Raw genomic sequence first — 19,769 nt, 5'->3', positions numbered from 1 at the left:
GGGCACAGACAGCGACGTCTTGGCCAGGGTAGGCAAAGCCAGAGTAGCTTTCATTATCCTGAAGAACATCTGGGCCTCCAAAGAAATAGCAACATCAACTAAAGTGCGCATCTTCAACACTAATGTCAAAAGCATCCTTCTCTATGGTTCAGAGATGTGGAGAATGACGAAGAAGACGTTACAGAAGATCCAGACCTTTATAAACACCTGTCTGAGACGCATCTTTAGAATCAGGTGGCCAGACAAAATCAACGACAAAGATGTGGGAGAGAGGAAGCCAGGAGCCAGTAGCAGAACAGATCCTGAGAAGAAAATGGGGATGGATAGGCCACACACTGAGAAAACCCGCAGAAGCATCACACGGCAGGCCCTGACCTGGAACCCCCAGGGGAAGCGGAAGAGAGGCGGGATACGGAGGCGGAGCTGAAGAGGCTTGGATCCAGCTGGGGGGGGGGCGGAGAAGAGAGCCCAGAGCCGTGCTGAGTCGTCGTCGATGGCCTATGCTCCAGGCCGGAGCAACGGGCATTAAGAAGACACGATGTCTGTGTCAAGAAAATATGTGTTTGCTGTACAGTGATTGCAGATGCATTGATTTAAAAGTACAACTTATTAACGCTGTATCAGCTGTTCTTTCCCAAATAATTTCCCAAGAATGTGTGGCTAGGTAGATGAGTAGCAAAGTGTATGTGCGAGGTGCACAAGCAACATTATGCATGCGCCAAAGGCGAGCAGGATAACTAGTGCTCGTTTCACACCAAACTCAAGTTTAGGCCACTTGGGGACCAAAGGCAGGCTAAAATCCACTTCACCAGATACCCTTGGCGCAGTTCAGCCGACTATGTGTATTAACTTTCAGATTTCCTTCATCTTCATTCCAATGAAGATGAAGACATTTCAGTTAGAAATAATAATAATATAAAAAGGAAACTGCATACATACTATGTGTTTATAAGACGCTTTATTCCATAAACCGAAAAAGCATATACAATAAAAAAAGAAATTTAATTTATAACATTGATTACAAAGGCATACCTTAAAGACCAAAAAGCACAAAGTGGACAAGACTTGAAAAATGATGATGATGATGATGACCCATTTAATTAAAAAAATTACCATGGCAAAAAAATTGTTAAAAACGAATAAGCCGCTGTGTAAATCGCACAGCACTTAAAAGTTCACTCGACCAACAACACGCATAAAAATGACAAACCATAAAACACGAGGAGAAACCTTCAGCTTTCCAGCCTTCGGGCAAAGCTCTTAAAAGACAAAGTCGGAAGAAGATGTGAATAAAGAGAGATCAGGCCCCGGAGCGTGGAGCGAGCTATACACAATTCTACAAAGCAATCCAAAAGCGAGGATAACCGCGCCTTTGGGTCGCGTTATGCGGCAAACCGGCAGGTGGTGCATTATCCGGCTAGCCAATCAGCTGCCTGGCCCTCTTGTCCTTGGGGCGGGGCTTGTCGAGGCCCTTCTGCGGCAGGTTGACGTCGCTCTGGCTGAGGGCTGTACGCGACACCATGGACATGCCGTCCACGAACTTGGTCTTGAACAGCACGTTGGCGTTGGTGAACATGCCGTCCTTCAGCGACACCACCACAAACTGAAGAGAGAGGGTTGTGAGACGCGTTCCATGATCAGCGACAGGTGTTAACCATTTTCAGTGCACTAATTACACTAATTAAATCAGGCGTTTTTCTATTTAAGTAGTCACTATGAATTTTCTCATTTCGCTTGTAGCTTACAGATCTCTGCCACCAGCGACATGATTGGTCGGAGCAAAAAAAAATGGTAAAAAATCCCAGCTTGCCCAGATTTGAGGTCGCCTGCCATCAGACTTGAGTTTAGATATGAATCTAAAGTCAGATTTTTGACTATGAGCGTTGTGATGTTTCGGTGATTGTTAAAAGCAGATCAACACAAATCAAAACTTGTACACCTTTAGGCAAGAGAGTTCTGACAAAGGGCGAGAGAGTCTCTTCAGAACGCACCTGGGAGTGCCGGAAGTGTGTGCGCAGCATCTGTCCGATGTTCTGCGTGTGCGACAGGTCCAGGGCGGCGTCCACCTCGTCCAGGATGTAGATGGGCGCCGGTTTGAACAGCAGCATGGCCAGGATCAGAGACAGGGCAACCAGAGACCTTTGGCCTCCGCTCAGCTCCGTGAGGTTCTCCTTCCAGGTGTTTCCCAGGGCCACCTTGAACTCCAGGCCGTCCAGGACCCCGCGTCCCTGGGGGGGGGCCAGACGGGCGTCGGACCCCGGCAACAGGGTGGAGAAGATGGAGCCAAAGTCCTTGTTCACCTGGAGGAAGAGGACTCAAATGAACAATGGTGGTCCCCAATAAATCCTAGGGCAGGACTCAGATTAACCATGGACCGCTCTGATGGGAGGGACAGGTGATCACTTCATGCCATTAAGCATCAACCGTGTACATTTAGGGGAAGACCAATCAAACACAAACCACTGTGAAGTGACATCTTTTACCCAAGGTGAGCAGAAATATTTAACCAATGCGTTGCATTTGCAGTCTACTGAACGGAGAACAACAAGTGCTTTGTAATGAACCCAAGTCTGGACCGTTGAGCCCAATATGAGTCATTGATAGGTCGATATTTTGTTGAATTGGGGTCTCTCCCCACGCTGCTGGGCCATGTAGAAGAACTAGCACTGGTTATAATGGGGATGGATAGAGTACACTGGGTAGGAGGGTGGAGAGACCTTCTGCCAGGCCACGTTGAGGGCCTCATTCTTCTTCTGATCCAACTCCTCGATGGTCTGCAGGATCTTGGATTTGTCGTTCTCCACAATCCTCTTCTTCTTCATCAGGTCGTTGTACTAAAGGAAGGAGAGGTAGATGGAGATGAAGGAAGTCTTCTCTTTCAGTCCAGGCTAGACGTCTGATTTGTCAAATATTTTTATGCTTCTCGCAAGTCGAATGGCACAACGATACTAGGACTGATATACCAGGAATATTTCTGGTATTTTTTCCAGATGTTAAAAAAAGATTGGCACAAACTTTGCGTCATTGGTAATTTGAAATCCTTACAATATCATTTAGACCAGATATCATCCAGTTAGCCTGAGCTTTCACTTGGGGAAGTTATTGCAACACACAGCATTAAAATCTCACTTTATGAGGTTTTCTAGCATAAATATGAGTTCCCCTAGCCTGCCTATCTTTCCCCAGTGGATAAAACGTACGCGCTCGCGTGTGCGTGTGCGTGTGTGTGTGTGTGTGTGTGTTCCCGCAACCTAGGCTGGAGTGGTGGACCGGGGATTTTTTTTTTTACATTTTTGTGGGAGTGACTGCTTTGTGACTACATTCAGTGACGTTAATGTCAGCTGTGTTGTTTCCCTTTTCCCTCGAAACTGAATTTCACCAAAATAATGGCGAATTCCGCTGCATATTGTAAATGTGACGCGTGATGTGCCTTGTCCCTGTTACATGTTATATGTGCTGCAGAACAGGAACCTGCTGGAAATCAGTTATTTTACTGAGACAGATCAGTAGATTCCCTTTTTATTGTCCGATTCCGTGATTCCCTCCGCGTTTTCGTTATCGCGGAAATCATAGGGCCCTAGATAGTAAATAATCCCTAACCCTGGATTTACAATTCAGGATGTCTGCATTGCCTGGGGAGAGTTTAGAGTCTACACTCTGCAATGAGTGTAGACTAAATGTCTGCAATGCAGACATCCTTATCTTCTTTTTTTTTAAGTTTGGTAGCGAAATACAGTTTCTGTGGCGTTTTATTTGGCATTTTGTAAATCCATTGATTTCGGTTGGGAGACTCATTGCTCATTGCAAGGGGGGTTGGTTGTAGTCTTTTCGCTCGGTTCTAGCCCTACTGTAGATACGGCGAACATGCGCTGATCACGTCAACCTTTTTTTTTTTAATCAGCCGATCCGCGGATCACTTGCGTCCCGAACCGTGATGGTTGATCCGTACGGATCACAGGAAACCCGTGAACCGTAGCACCACTGCTCTACATCCACTGTAAACAGAGCGCATGGTACCGTGGCTGCAAGCTGCTCAGGGCCACACCCCCACCCTCCTCCTTGACCCGGCTCCCTCCTCCTCATTTGCATTAAAGCTACAGACACCGAAACGGCGCATCTGGGGAAAGCTCAATGTGCGACAGGCTCATAGTGGCTGTAATTCTGCACCACGGCTGAATTTCGGGAACGTCTTCAAATACTGTGTTTGGGGCCCACTAATATCTATATTAAAGCATCCATAAAGTAGCATGCCATGGGACCTTTGCTAAAACTGCAGTCTCTCTCTTGCCGTCAGACTCTTAAAATCAACTGAAGTCATGACTTCAACATTTCTCTCCCTCCCTCCCTCTCCACTAGGGCTTTGACTTTTGCCCAAAAATCATATTCGAAGTTCGTTTGTTTATTAATATGCAAATATATTCGATATTTATTAATAATATTTTGACCATTAAATGCCTTCAGTAAGCCCTGGATTGGGCTTCGCAAGAGATTTGTTTACCGCGTTGCTATGGTTACCGGTCTTGCGTTACGGTTTATTAGGTTTCTAATAAATCGCTGTCTAATCAATACTTCATTCACTGCCTCTTCCGTGGTCATTACAATATTATGAATAGACTGCGTCGGGTTGTCCGACGTCTCTCCCTCTTGGCCTGCCCATAACAGGTTGGAATATTAAGGGCTGCCTAATATTCGTTCGATATTCGTTGATTTATTTTTTGATATTCGAATTATATTCAAACAACGAAGTTCGGAGTCAAAGCCCTACGCTCCACTGCCTGGGTCTCTCACCCGCTCCTCGGCCTCGTTCAGCATGTTCATGGCCCTCTTGTTGACGTTCCTCTCCAGCCGGGCGGTGGTCTCCTCCAGCTTCTTGAGCCTCTGGCCGGCTTCCTTGGGGCTGTTGGTCTGGAAGTCGTAGGCCGTGTTGGGCTGGCCGAACTGCCTGCGCTCCAGGGCGATCCAGTCGTGCTCCTCCAGCATGCGGGACACCTGATGGGAGGGGGAGGGAGAGGGACACAATCAGACGATGGGAGAAAATAAAGGACATACCGTATTTTCCGGACTATACGTCGCTCCCGAGTATAAGTCGCATCAGTCCAAAAATGCTCCATGACGAGGAAAAAAACATATATACACGTCGCATCGGTGTATAAGTCGCATTTATTTTTAAACATTTAAACAAGAACGTTTAGTCTGGAGAGACTGAATGAAATTGCAATAGCAATATAGGTGTGTCGGTCCCTCGTAGTTCTGAGAGTATACCGAATTCAGTGACACCGGGATTCCACCGGACGCGTATGCGCCGCGGTCAGATGCCTTCACAAGTCCAGCGGAGGGCTCCAGTTTTCGCCGGCCAAGTCATGCGCTGTGATATGTGTGACAGCTATGTTGCACAAAATTGCAGCTAAGGCTGGGGTAGCTTTGGTTGAACCGGAGGACATTGAGGACGAGAATATAATTTATTCGGTGGTGCAGTAGGCTTGCAGCGTTCAGTTGTAGGCCTAATGAATGACGGTGCCCTCTTGCGGCCGAGGATTATGTATGCACAATTTTGGCATATAAGTCGCTTCGAAATATAAGTCGCAGGGCAAGCCAAACTACAAAAAAAACGCGACTTATAGTCCGGAAAATACGGTAACCTTGCATGAAGAATTTGTTCACAACCAGCCTTCAGTTTCAGAGATCATTTTTTTTATGTAAAATCATTTGTAAAAAAAAAAAAAAAAAGTATGATAAATGTTAAGAGAAGTCAAATTTGCTGCAGTCTATCATAGTGCATTTCAAAGAGGATACAACACCAACAGAGTGGGGCTACAGTGATTTGGGTACCTTAGCGGCAGCGTCCTGGCTCTCCTTCTTGTGCTTGTTGATGTTGTGCTCCAGCTCCTTGATCTTCAGCTGGGTCTCGTTGGTCTGCTCCCGAATCTTATTGGCCGCCACGGTCTTCTCCTGGATGATTGACATTCAAAAAGCACCAATAAGCCAAGAATCCCACGAGTAAGGAGAACAGGCCTCTTCTTACTAAAACACATTCACACAAAATAGTTTTTATCAGAGACTTCAGGCCGCTACTTTCCCCCCATAGACAGGCTGAGACATGAACACAGAAGGGTTTCAAGGATGCAGTTACCTTGATATCCTGGTCCTGGGCCATGATGATCTCCTTCTGTCTGCTGAGCTTCTCCTGAGCGCTCCGTACCGCCTCCTGCACAGAGAGACACAGAGGGGGCCAGAGTCAGGACGGGGCCCAGCCGCAACAGCCGCCCCACCGGGTCCACCCCACCGTGTCTACTCCACGGCGTCTATCACCTGGGGTCCACCCCCCCCCCCCCCCCCCCTACAGCGTACCGCTGAGCTACCTTGTTCTGGGCCACGGTGGAGGCCATGCTGTCGATGAGCTCCTGGATGGCCTTTGTGGCCTCGTCCACGCCCTGGATCTGCTGCTGGTAGCCCGCCTGCTCCCTGCGGAGCTCCTCCATCTCCAGGCTCACCGCCTCGAACTCCTACACACACACACACACACACACACACACACACACACACACACACACACACACACACACACACACACACACACACACACACACACACACACACACACACACACACACACACACACACACACACACACACTTTAAGCTTGGTACAAATAGGTTGGGTATTCTTAACAAAAATAGTTTGTTAGCAAAAAATAATAATACAACCTTTCCCAGCTGGGATTAATAAAGTACCATCTCATTTTAGGCACTGATCAGTGTATGAGTGCATCAGTATATTTCAGTATGTATAAGTACGCGTGTGTGTGTGTATAAGTATGCGAGTAGTGTACCTGCTGCTTCTCCTTGAGCTTCTTGTTGAAGGCGTCGGCCTTGGTCTTGGCGGCGGTGAGCTTCTGCTGCGCCGCTCTGAGCTCCTGCTCCCGCTCTGCCTCGGCGTTCTTCATCTTGTTCTCCAGGACCTTGTACTTCTCCCCCGCCCGCTGCTGCACCTCCTTGGTGCTGCGCAGGGTCTCCTCGCTCTCCTCTGCGCACACACACACACACAGTTCATCATTTACAGATTACTGCGTCTGTGTTGTGCTGCTGTCAATTCAGATTGTCTTACCTACAAAAACAAACAATACTTTTTCCCATTCTCCTGAATGTCGAGTCAGATCATGGGGGCAGTAATGACCACGGATGACTCTTTTGTGTGCTTGTACTCTGGTACTCGGGTCTGTGTGTCTGCGGGTGCTCACCGATGGCCTTGCGCAGCCTCTCGAGCTCCTCCTGCTGCTGGTGGAAGGAGCTCTGCTGCAGCTTGGCCTGCAGGATCTGCCCCTCCTCCTGCTTCAGCTCCACCTGCTGCTTCAGCTGACGGAACCTGCAGGGCGGAGGGAGGGCTGTTAACCCCCGTCTGAACGGCTCCCCCCACGGCCTGAGAACATGTCAAGTCTGACCCTAACCCCAGTTTCTAATATTGCACATCAAAATCAGCCTTATGTGTCAAAGATGTGTAAACACACGAGGGATTTGACTCTGCTTCCTGTGCTCCCACGATGTACTCGCATGAAATGGATTGAAAAATGGATTGAAAAAATTTTCCCCACAGCAATGGGGGAAAAAAGGACAACAGCTGAACGAGATCAACGACTACTGTAGTATGAACAGATAAAAACATGTACTGAAAAAAGTATGAATGTATCACGAAAAGGAATAGGAAAGCACTAAAGTTGGAACAGGAAGGCAACTTCATTGCCGTCTTCCTCGTTGTTTGTCGTTATTATAAGTCGGTTGTTACTCGTTTAGGGGCTGTGCAAGATTACAGATTTGGATGGTTAAGTATTCTCCCCCCCCCCGGTGGTAAGTTATGGCACTACAGTTTTAGCTTTTCCTGTTCTTTGGACAGGAAAGGTATCCCTCCCACACATCCACCCAATGGGGGGGGGGGGGGGGGGGTCGGTACTATTGTCCCCACTCGGAAACCCAGAGAGATTGTGTTTGAAGCAACAACCCATGAATGAATGAATGAAACCAACGCGTGCGTGCGTACTTCTCAGCGGTGGCCTTGAGGGTGGCTAGCTGGCGCTCCACGTCATGAAGCTGCGCCTCCTTCTGGCCCAGCCGATCCCCCAGCTCCCGCACCTCCTGCAGGCTGGACAGCACCGAGGCGGACTGGGAGCGGGCCCCTGGAGGGAGGGGGGAGAAGAGGAACCGTCAGGCTGGGGCCCTCAGCTAGGAGAACCATCGCTACAACAGCGCTGTACCAGGGATCATTGGCTCTCTCTCGCTCTCTTCAGCCAACTGAAGGGTAACAACACCAGAATCTGGTGAGTGACAAAAGGGGCTGCAACGATGAGTCAAACAATAGATGGATAGAAAATATATTGAATCTAGTTACTTCATAATCATGGTCATTATTTATGAGGTACGAACAACAAACTTTTACTGCGTAGTGCTTTAGAAAGATTTAGTTAATCGATCAATCAAAAGGAGTCCTTTACTTAAACTTGGCAGCCTGTCAGATAAAAAAAGCGAACAACATAATTCCCTTTGGCCTCCAGTAACGGTGATGGGAATTTGCTTTTATCGAATGACATTTTAAAGACCAATGGGTGGGTGGAAAAATGAAATGGCTGAATGAATCGACTATAAAAACAATCAGTTGCATGAGTCTTAACTGCTCCCAAACGCCACGCCGCCCCCCCCCGCCCTCCCCTCACCCTCCCTCTCTCACCCCCGCTCAGGGTCCCCTGGGGGTCAAAGATGTCCCCCCCCAGGGTCACGGTCTTGGTCTTGACCCGCTGGTCGAAGGCCACCTTCTTGGCGTTGTCCAGGGTGTCGCACACCAGCGTGGAGCCGAACACGTACTCCATGGCCCTGCGCAGGTCCTCCTCGTAGCCCACCAGGGACAGGGCCGTGTGCACGTTGGCCTCTCCCACCTGACACCCCACGGACCAATGAACGGGAGGAAACCATGCACGGGAAATGAACCAATAAACAATGAGAAGAAGATGATGCACGGGAAATTAACCAATACACAATGAGAACATAATGCATGGAAAAGAGATAATAACAAGTGTCAACCCGCTTCCCACAAGGAAATACTGACAACAATGAATAAGCATTCACAAAAAAAGCCCACCCATTGGCTGATTTAAAGCCCACTCATTGGCCAATTTTAATCAGCCCGCCCATTGCCCGATTAGAAGCCCGCCCATTGGCCGATTAAAAGCCCGCCCATTGGCCGATTAAAAGCCCGCCCATTGGCCGATTAAAAGCCCGCCCATTGGCCGATTAAAAGCGCGCCCATTGGCTGAATAAGAGCACTGCGGCGCTCCACTCTCTGGGCGCAGTGGGGCCGGCTCCTCTCACCAGGCTCTTGGCGGCGTTGACCACGCTCTGGTTGAGCGTCTTGGCTGAGATCTTGTTCAGTGGGATGATGGTGTAGCGACGCTTCAGCTCGCCCTTCTCCAGAAGCTTCTTACCCGTCACCTGGTGGTCCGACAGACAACAGTCAGACCCGCACTCATTAAGAGCCTTGCATTCTGGGAGGAAATGCGTGAGGCCAAGAGCTTTTCAGTTGCACAAGACATTGTAGCAGTGCATAAAGGCGCCCTTACTTCAGGCTCCTCTCAAGTACTGTTACGGTGGGGGGAGCGTAAGACAAATCACCGATCTGACACACAAACCCACCTCTGTGTCGACCACGATGTTGTACAGCCTGCCTCCGGCGACCACCTCCAGGCCGGTCGCGTAGGCCACCTCCTTCACGGTGATCAGGTTGGCCAGCAGCCCCCGCACCTTGCTGCGGTCCCACCCCCGCTCCGGGTCCCTAGGGGACCACACACACACACCACAGCCCAGTTTAGCAACACGACCCACAGTGCACAGCATACGAGCCAAAGCATCAGGCGTTTTTATTTGCCTGCTGATCGTTTGAGAATTCAATGTTAAACAATTCAATAATATTGACATCCTATAACTGATCTGTAAGACCAATTAAAAAGTGCTGGTCAGGCCATACCGCTCCATGTTTACCAGAATTATTCCATCGTCAGCCACTCGAGCTATGCTAGTTCACGTCCCTCAGCTGACCAGCCAGTTAACAACAGACAGAACGCCTTCCGACTGGGAGGGGCTCAATCGCCCACATTTTGGGGACAGGGTCTTACTTGTAGTCGAAGCGCAGGTTTGGGAAGCGGGAGATGAGTCTCTCGTAGGTCTCCTTCAGCCCGCTCACCTCCCTGGAGAGCTGGCGTCTGCTGTCCAGAAGACCCTCCTCCTTGCCATCTGAAACACACACACACACAATGTTGATCTGACCTTGTGTAGTCCATCATCAGAGAAACATTTCAGCTGTGTGCCATGATTCATAAGTGTTTCATTATTTCTTTTTTAAGATTTATTTTATTATAGGGTGAGATAGAGGAAGGTATGGGAGAGAGGGGAGGACATGCAGCAGATGACCGCGGGCAGGATTCGAACCCGGTTCACTGCGTTCAGGACTTAGCCTCTATGGTACGCGTTCTACCCCGGTGTGACTTCCAAGTAATGGACGGTAATTAATCCAACCGAGTCCATCCACCGTGGTCGTAGGGGCGTAAGGATGCCCACACACGCACGCTCACACCCTCTCGCATACCTTCATAGTTCAGCTTGGAGAGCTCCGCCTGCAGCTTCCCCTGGCTGGCCTGCAGGTCCTTTAAGCTGTCCTGGTCCTTCTTGTATCCGCCATCCATCTTCTTCACCTCCGCCTGCTTGGTCGACAGCTCCGCCTGGGCGTGCTTCAGGGTCATCTGGGCCTGGAGAGTGGAGGCCGGGCGGGAGGGAAACCAGGAGAGAGGCGGTTAAAAAAAAGCAATAGATATAACTTAGTACTTTTACTAATAAGATCAATAAAGTACTTCACAGATAAAACAATCTAACCTAATTTAACAGTAATAATACTAACAGATTGCCATTTCAAAGGCCATCCATGCATCCACTTGCCCCCCCGCACATCCATCCATCCATCCATCCATCCATCCATCCATCCATCCATCCATCCAGGGCCTGCGGTCCCCCCCCACCTGCTTGGCCTCCGTGTCGGCCTTGCTCATGTCGTTCTTGCAGGTCATCATCTGGCCGGCCAGCGTGGCTTCCTCCCCGTCCTCGTTGGAGGAGAGGCCGGCCGACACGGCCCTGAAGTGCTGCTCCGCCGCCACCAGGGCGGCGCTGCCCTCCTGGCCCTCCGCCTGCAGCGCCTGCAGCTTCTCCTGCAGCTTGGCCACCTCCTTCTCCTTCACCACCACCATCTTGTTGTCCTGAGGAGTTCACGAGGAGAGAGGGCTCAGCTATGTAGACTTCAAAAATACAATACTATACAATATCCCCCCCCAAAAAAAAGGGCAAATCAAAAACAATAAACCTGGAAAATAAAACTGCATTACTGTTACTGAAATAAACACCATTGTAAATATATTGTAATATAAATACAAAATGATGATTTTATTTTCCTTTTTTTCTGTTGGGGAAGAGAGGACAACGTTTGCCTTGTTTCACAGTTGGGCTAAGTGTTTTTTTTTTTATTACACTGCAAATAAGTGGCTTGCATTGATATCAAGACTTGCAGTGTGCCCCGTTATGCCAGAGCACATCTTTGTAGGACTCTTTGTAGGACATTGACGGAGTCGCACCCTTCGTAAAACCAGTGCCAACACATATACTGTTTAAAGCTTGTTGTCTGCATACTAGTTGCAAGTAGGGATTGTGGAGCCCAGTCACAGTGGAGAAGAGACAGTCATCTACCAAAACACTTTCAGTCCCACTCCAGCACGGCGGCTGGGAGGAGAGGGTATCTTGGACCCTATACATCCATCCTGAGAGAGAACCAATCCAAAGCAGCCAAGCAGCAGAGCCCCGTGTACCTCCTCCATGCTCTTGACCAGCTCGCCCCTCTTCTTGGTCTCATCCTTGAGGTTCTGCTTCTTGAGGTCCAGGGCGCTCTGGGCCTTGGCGTCGACACGCTGCACCTCGGACACGGCGTCCTCCAGCTCCTTCAGCACGTTGCCCACCTCCTGAGGAGTGGCCGGGGAGACAGCAGTGAGTCGCTGTGTCGGAGTGTCTACAGCTCTCAGTGTTTCCCCTATATGCACCTAGCAGCTGCTGAAATGTGACCGCCGCCGCTGATGATTTTTATTTTTTTTTAACAAGAGGAGGAGAGCTTCAACGTATCTCTTTAAAAAAAGAAAGTTCAATTATTTTGCGCAACTGACGCTCCATATCCAGATCAATTCACACACTTGTGAGTAAAGCATATAAACGGAGATGAGGAGGGGCGAGGAGAGCTCCCTTTAAAAAACAAATGTTATATTATTTTGCGCCACTGACGCGTGACGCCTCATCAGTCAATTCACATACTCGACTAAAGCATATAAACGGGAGGAGAGGAGAGCTCCGTCTTCTCGAAACAAATATTATTTTGCGCTACGGACGCTTCATATTTAGGTCAATTCACACACCTGTGAGTAAGGCATTTAAACGGAGAGGAACTTCCATAAATTGGAAATAAATTGGCAGATTCTGAGTTTGCGGTAGAATAGATCATCAGTAAAACATCAATGCGACACAATTGACACCTCTAGCTAAATGTACTAACCTAGAGAACCAAGTACAACGTTGTTTTCAGTTTAGATTAGCTTTGGGACCGTCTGCAAAGTGCAAAACTGAAAACGACCACAATGGTAAAATTTCAATAGCGTCGCCATTATTGACTCTAGAGCCCCAAAACGTGTTCCATAGAGGCATGGCCTCTTTATGGACCACCTACAACCTTTAGTTTTAAAAAAAGTATCTCTTCTTATTTTTGAGGATATTTTATACAGCAACAATTTCAATAGCGTCGCCATTATGGACTCTAGAGCCCCAAAGCTCCTTCCATAGAGGCATGGCCTCTTTATGGTCCTACTACAACCTTTGTGATGCGAAGAGGGGAGGGAGTGGGAAGATGCATGGGTTGAAGGCACAAACCTTTTCGATTGTTGTGGTATTTGTGTAATGTGATTTGACTGTATAGGGTGGTTGTTGATATAATTTATTTTTTGTAAATAATTATTCAATAAGTAATAATAATTGCTCAGTAATTGTAAAAGATTATACTTGTATTATGTTCAATATATCCCCTGCTCATTACTGTGGACAAATCTACTGTATGTACTTAGGCCTCAAGAGCCCTGCTGGTGCCACTAGACACATGGAAAAAAAATTGCCAGCGGAAAAAAGGCACTTCACCTCCGCTGCTGCAACAACCTCGGGGAAACACTGACTCTGACACGCATGTAGATTTAGAATGCCCATGTCTGTCCATAATGGCAGCTGTTGCACTCCTTAGGCCTAAAACATTTTTTTGTTTGGTTACGGTTTCCGACCGACCCTGTCAATTTATGTGCGACCCAAATTATTTTATGAGCTTTATAAAAAAATAAAAAAAAAATAAAAAAAGTTTTAGGCCTTAATACCCCAGGAAGGAGTTGACACCCCACTCTGTGTTCTTTCTTAAGGCCTGTTCCTTCCTAATTAAGGGAGCTTCCCCTTGCTATTGGCGGGCTATAAGTGAGGGTTTGGCATTAATTGTAGCCTGTGAATCCCTTTGAGACTACCTGGGAATACGGGCTGTATGAGTAAAATGAAAATGTCTTCACAAACCATAAACCCTTACCCAAATACTCTTGGCAAAATCTAATTCTGCTTCCATTTAGCATTCTTTTCAAATAAGTCAAAAACGTACCTTACACGGAGATAACAGTAAAACACATTCAAATGAGGAGAGTCCACTGAGCGAGCCCGGTCAATCTCAATCTGAACCAACGTTTCTCGTTGAGCAACGCCCTGCTCCCCATCCAAACGCCCACCTTGTCCCTGGTCTTCTGCAGCTCGTGGATCTGGGTGGACAGCTCCTTGACCGTGCGCCCGTTCTCCGCCATGGTGCCCTGCAGCTGGCTGATGTGGTCCTGCATGGCCTGCAGGCCCTCCGCCGACCTCACCTTGGTCTCCTCGGCACACACAAACAGCCAGGCCACGTAGAGGCGCGTGAGGTGCTGGATCTCCCGCATCAGCTTCTGGTACTCCAGGTAGGACGAGCGCTCCTGGGGATGGGAGGGGGGACGTGGGCACCGGTTAGGATACGAGGAAAACTACACTAGACTAATATAAGAAAAAAATACATGTGAGGAACAAAGATCTTACAGTAGTGGCAGAAACAGAAAAGCATTGATGATGATTTCGATAAGACCGATGACCATTGGCACCGACAAACAATACTAATTTATCTTATCTTACCTCTTTGAGCTTCTCCATGGTTGGTGTGATTTCTTCTTCCAGAATCTAAAAAGGAAGAATATCAGATCAAAATGTCAGAAAGGGTGAGGGAATTTCTGCCTTTTCTACAAAACAAGCAGTGAAATACAGGAGGGGATGCACATAATCACTACTTTTAGGAATCGCCCCCCAAAGGGTTTGATTTGAATAAACATCAATGCATTTCTGAAAGCTAAAAAGGTCATTGAAGGCACACTGTATTTCACAGACTCCTCAAGATAGAAGATAGAATAGAGTCATTTGGATTCTAAAGCGTCTGACGTACAGTCTGGATCTCCTTCAGCTTGGCCTCCTTCTTCTCGATGGTCTTCTGGGCGCTGATCTTCTTACACTCGTACATCCTGGTGCCGGCAGCCTCCTCGATCATGGCCAGGATCTGCAGACCAAGAGTGGGTGAGGAGAGCTACATTAAAAAGGGCTTTGACCCAAGAGAGAGGCTGAGGAGGAGAGCAACATGAAAAAGCTGGGTGTAATGGCTATTAAAGCGCATCTCCCCTAGCACAATGATACACCATGAGATGCACTTAAGGTCATTAGTAATCATGTTTTGATTTACCTCAGGTGGCTTCATGTTCAACACTTTAGTGATCCTCCCCTGGAAGAATAAAAAAGGGCGTAAAAGGGCGTGATAATCAATGAAGTGCATTTTAAATACTCAAAACAAGAAACATTATTTTGATATACAGTTATATAACAAGCACTTTCCTTTGACATTGCTTTTAATAATAAATTCAGACATATCTATCTAACATATTCTGATTATTTCATGCACAAACATATTTGACACTTTTCTCTATGTACTTCATTAATCCAGAGGGAATTCGTTGTGAAATTTCTATGAATGCATATTTAAGTAAGCCACTATTTTCAGTAGCAATTCATTTTTTACTGCTGCTTACAGCCAAAATCATCATGTCAGCTTATTATTGGGCCATGAAATGGACCAGCAATTGTTAAACGAGACAAGCTTATGTGTCAAATGGGAAGCATTTCAGGCCCATACCAATCTCGAACCACACAATACCAAAATATTCTGACCTGCATGATGAGGAAATGTGGGTTGTTGACGTTGAGACCAATGGAGCAGAACAGATCCTGCACCCTTGTGTTGTTAGCGTTGACACCATTAATGAGATACTTGTTCCTACCTCCGATCACCACCTTGGGGAAGAAAATGAATAGTGTATCCACTTCAGCGTTCACTTACTTCAAACAAACATGAGGTTTAGGTTGGAAATAGAGCACGTTGGTATCTGGTTCACGCATTCATTTAAGACCAAGATCAAGATCAAGATATCCACCTGTCTTGTGACCGTGATCTCGTCGTGGGTTTCAAATCCAAGAGGACTCTGGCTTTTGTTGGAGTTGTCAAATGTAATGGACACCATGGCCTTGGTTATGCCAGCCTGTCCATTTTTGTAGACCAAGTCCTGGAGGTTTGATGCTCGCACCTTAAAAGTAAAAACAAGGGGGAAATGTATGGAAGACTGTGCTGTCGAAAGCGTGGTCAACTACTGTTAAGATACGGGTGATTAGAAAGACACAAGGATATATAATTCGATTATTAAATACAAAGTCATGCAACATCTTTGCAGTATCTGGTTTAACGTATAGACTAACCTGAGTGAGATTTGAAATGCCCAAAAGAAAGCATATTGAATCCAAAATGTTGGACTTGCCGCTGCCGTTCAGTCCTGTGATTGCGTTGAACAGAGGATCAAATCCGTTGATTTCTGTCCTTTGTGCGTAGGATTTGAATCCATCAATAATAATCGACTTAATATGCATTTTAAAACTGGCTGCTTCCAAATTCAAAGGTAGCCACAAAATAAGTACAATCTTGAATACACCCCACTAGCCTGTGGCTCGTTGTTTACAAAAATGCTCTACTACTGCTAAAACTTGAATTTTGGCGGCATGGATGATGCCTCTTCCACTTCCGCTTTCGCCGGAATGGTTAGAACATTCAAATAAAACCATGCCTTAAACGTAGGTATTTATACAATTGTTTTCACTTTAAAATGATTATAAACTGACTTCTTTATCCCCCTAAAAATATATTTGTTAAACTAGAATAAATATATTGGGATGTTTTCGTACAGGCATCTCTAAATAGAACTAATTTCGCATGGGATGCATTTATGCGCTTGAATGCCACCTACTGGTTAATAAAGGGCAGGTCTAATGTCGGTTTTCTTGTACATTGCTCAAAAAGTATCCAATAAACCATTAACCCTTTCCACTAAAAACATATCGATGATTTGTGTATTTGTATAACAATGCAAACGAAAATTGTTATTAATTTTATGAATTTATCATCGTTTTAACATCGTTTTACATCAAAAGTACATACACAGAGATATTTTACATTCACAGTTGATTTAAAATACAAGTAGGTTATACTTCTGTCATACATTGGCAGTGGTCACGTTATTTGACACATTTAATAGCAATAGAGATGACTGCAAGTAGAATGGACAGGTATGTCTCCATAAAACAAATTAATAGCAGTCGTATTGATTGGTGCATAATTGGCCTTCAGCTCTTTGCAGAGGCCAAGCATGCTTGCTCATCAATCCATATTTCAAAGTGACAACTACACAATGGCTAACTCTTGTTGTGCTCAATGTCAACATAAACTTCACATAAAGCAATTACATCACACTCTAGTACACACTAGTAGTTTCACAGTGAAGCTGAGAAAAATAAAATAATTGTACATAAATAGAGTACACTCCAGGGGAGGAGTCCAGGAGTCCCTTAGTCCAGGGGGACAGGACACATTGAGAGACAGACCAAATTGAATGCGTAGAAGCAAACCTGTGAGAGAACGGCACAATCTCCCCTGTTGGAGTAGAAGGAAGTGGGCCTGACGTAAGCCCAATCCATGTTCTCTACGTTCAGAGCAACTTTACTGTGTTTGTCACTGAGTTTCACCAGAGCCCGGACTAGAGCGTACTTGGCAGAGCAGTTGATAGCAGTCACAGAGCGGACCTTGTCAAAGTGCAGTATGAAGCATGGATCATCCTGAAGAGAGATCAGAGACAGGGGCCTTTTGTTATTTAACGCATCACGGAAATAATACAAAATTGAAACTCAAACCCTCATTTATTTTCTAAATTCTTACAGATGTCCGAGACTATCTGGTTATTCTTTGAGAAGGTGTTGCACTCAGATTTGGGACTTGCCTTGTATGAAAGCATCACATACTGTATGCATGATAAAATTGTGTAATATTAATTGTTTTTATGTTTTTGTATTCAGTTTCTTGCCAAATTTTTAATAATTTCCAAGAAAATAGTTCTGGTTGAAATATTCTTGACCTCGTACAGTATGTTAACATGGTGGCACACTTCGGGTTTCTTCACTGGTAAACGCATTCTGTGACTTTTGGTTTGTAAGGGGTGAAATCAGTGAAACCATAGGTGTCATCATCTTTCAGCGACTTACAACATCGGGGTCCCGTCCGTCAATGAGACTGAGGTCTTGGAGGGCCCAGATCTCATTCTTCTTGTAGCTGTCCTGGAAGGACGACCGCTTAGTTTGGGAACTCTTGGTTTCAGTTTTGGCTGGTTTTGCGACTTTGGTCTTGCTACAACCCACTATACATAGTTGTACGCCTAGTTTCTTTGAAACTGTCACAGCAAGAGAGGAGAAATAGTAAAGCCGTTTTTTTTCACGCAAAAAGCTTGAATAACACAGCAACCTATCCTGCAATATTTGTCTACAGTTCACCCAGAACAGCACTGATCATATTTTGTAATAATTCAATAAATATCAGAGAAACCAAACAGCCACAAATATTGAAGTACATGATCTGTGTAAGACAACATCAATCTGGGAAATGAAAGTCTTCATATTTCCACTGACATGTAATAATATTAAAACTATACAAATGACCTGCAGAAATGTAACCTGATCATGGGTGAGCCTACCTCCGACACAGAAGAAATGCCTTCCCGGCGCTGGCTCTTCGATCTCTATAAACTCCACCAGTCTCTGTCCCTCAGGTCGAAATAAAACTCTTTCCAATTCCTCCTTCAAAAGGGACGACATCTCGGGAGAGAAGGGGAGATAGGGTTGTAAAAAATCGAACGCGTCAAAGTGATGGAAAAAAAGATTGCACTGGTTGCAAAGGGTTGGACACAAGACACATCTGAACGGTCACACTGGTAATGACACGATGAAGACCTCCCCACAAACAGAAGTAGGATAAAGGGAAGGGGCAGAGAGAGTTAGACAGAGGGAGAGAAATATAGAGAGAGAGGGAGAGAGAGAGAGAGAGTATGGTAGTGAGAGATAGAGGTACCAATAGATGTGGCGAGGGTGAGAAGGGAGAGGAACAGAGGGTGGTGTTGGTGTTGGGGGAAGGGGGGGGGGGGGGGGATGTAATGTGATGTGATGGAAAGAAAGAGAGGGAGAGAGAAAGTATGAAATGTCACGTGTACAGGATGGGAAACATTGATGATAATGATGATGAGCGATGAGGATGATGTTGATGATGATGATTACGATAGGGAGATCATTTCGTTTCTGATCAAGAAGATGGGTGTGGAAGTTGGATAAAATAGTAGACAATATCATTTATGTCTTGTAATGTTTTTACACCAAAATCTTGCAACACAAACTTAACTTCACATTCTATATCCATTGCAACATTTTTTGCCCGCTTTCCGATCAAAAAAGTGTTCAAGTTTTTCCCTGTAACAAACACACACACACACACACACACACACACACACACACACACACACACACACACACACACACACACACACACACACACACACACACACACACACACCTATGCACACCACACACACACACACACACACACACACGCATACACGCTCGTAAACATGCACACACACAGACAGAGGATCGCAAGCGCACGTGGCTGGGTGCCCAATGCTTCCCTATGATTAAATGTTTGTTGTGGGGAGAGAGGATGTCCCATAGCACTCTCCCTGTTTCCATTATCCAACAGTAATTCAATCTCTGAACAGAGGTGCCAGTGGGGTGAGGCTCTTTCTGGAGACAGAAATATATGCATACATTTATTTATTAATATATATGCAGCCATGTTTAATTATTACCTTTCCTATGGTTACAGCGCACCACAAAGACATACATATGCCTTTAAAATGTGGTATTATTCGGACACAGTTGTATGCGTTTACAGTGTCCCTTTTGGTGGTTTTCTTTATTTGTTTGGGTGGAAACTGTAAATGTAAAGAATTCACCTGGATTGAATGAATGCGAGATGTTTGTTTTGATCATCTTGGTGTGCACAAGTGTGTGTGTGTGTGTGTGTGTGTGTGTGTGTGTGTGTGTGTGTGTGTGTGTGTGTGTGTGTGTGTGTGTGTGTGTGTGTGTGTGTGTGTGTGTGTGTGTGTGTGTGTGTGTGTGTGTGTGTGTGTGTGTGTGTGTGTG

At 46.2% G+C, this 19,769-nt stretch overlaps 2 protein-coding genes across 2 annotated transcripts; both read right to left on the bottom strand.

Annotated features, from left to right (window-relative positions):
- Window positions 1-939: 939 nt before the first annotated feature.
- smc2 (structural maintenance of chromosomes 2) lies at window positions 940-16,266 on the bottom strand. The gene is made up of 24 exons (XM_060046200.1): window positions 15,957-16,266; window positions 15,638-15,787; window positions 15,375-15,497; window positions 14,893-14,931; window positions 14,602-14,712; window positions 14,298-14,342; window positions 13,871-14,104; window positions 11,888-12,037; window positions 11,051-11,284; window positions 10,624-10,783; window positions 10,154-10,271; window positions 9,675-9,813; window positions 9,354-9,473; window positions 8,716-8,920; window positions 8,032-8,167; window positions 7,238-7,362; window positions 6,830-7,023; window positions 6,360-6,503; window positions 6,131-6,205; window positions 5,830-5,949; window positions 4,789-4,989; window positions 2,718-2,834; window positions 1,992-2,300; window positions 940-1,603 (listed from the first exon to the last, which is right to left on the bottom strand). The coding sequence occupies exons 1-24, from the start codon at window positions 16,122-16,124 to the stop codon at window positions 1,418-1,420; spliced, it is 3,603 nt and encodes a 1,200-aa protein (XP_059902183.1). The 5' UTR covers window positions 16,125-16,266; the 3' UTR covers window positions 940-1,417.
- Window positions 16,267-16,630: 364 nt separating this feature from the next.
- exoc1l (exocyst complex component 1 like) lies at window positions 16,631-18,702 on the bottom strand. Its single transcript, XM_060046253.1, has 3 exons — window positions 18,272-18,702; window positions 17,787-17,971; window positions 16,631-17,363 (listed from the first exon to the last, which is right to left on the bottom strand). The coding sequence occupies exons 1-3, from the start codon at window positions 18,390-18,392 to the stop codon at window positions 17,097-17,099; spliced, it is 573 nt and encodes a 190-aa protein (XP_059902236.1). The 5' UTR covers window positions 18,393-18,702; the 3' UTR covers window positions 16,631-17,096.
- Between the last annotated feature and the right edge of the window lie 1,067 nt (window positions 18,703-19,769).

The sequence above is a fragment of the Gadus macrocephalus genome, chromosome 3 (genome assembly GCF_031168955.1).
Source record: "Gadus macrocephalus chromosome 3, ASM3116895v1".
In the NCBI taxonomy this organism is placed as follows: Eukaryota; Metazoa; Chordata; class Actinopteri; order Gadiformes; family Gadidae; genus Gadus; species Gadus macrocephalus.
This window is presented reverse-complemented; position numbering and strand designations above follow the sequence as displayed.

Coding starts and splice junctions, on each gene's coding strand:
- smc2 (XM_060046200.1), bottom strand. CDS start 16,124: ATGCATATTAAGTCGATTATTATTGATGGATTCAAATCCTACGCACAA. Junction 8,921..9,353: donor TCAACGCCGCCAAGAGCCTG/GTGAGAGGAGCC, acceptor GTGGGGTGTCAG/GTGGGAGAGGCCAACGTGCA. Junction 2,301..2,717: donor TCAACGTGGCCTGGCAGAAG/GTCTCTCCACCC, acceptor CTCTTCCTCCAG/GTGAACAAGGACTTTGGCTC.
- exoc1l (XM_060046253.1), bottom strand. CDS start 18,392: ATGTCGTCCCTTTTGAAGGAGGAATTGGAAAGAGTTTTATTTCGACCT. Junction 17,972..18,271: donor GCATTTCTTCTGTGTCGGAG/GTAGGCTCACCC, acceptor TTGCTGTGACAG/TTTCAAAGAAACTAGGCGTA. Junction 17,364..17,786: donor ACGGACGGGACCCCGATGTT/GTAAGTCGCTGA, acceptor ATCTCTCTTCAG/GATGATCCATGCTTCATACT.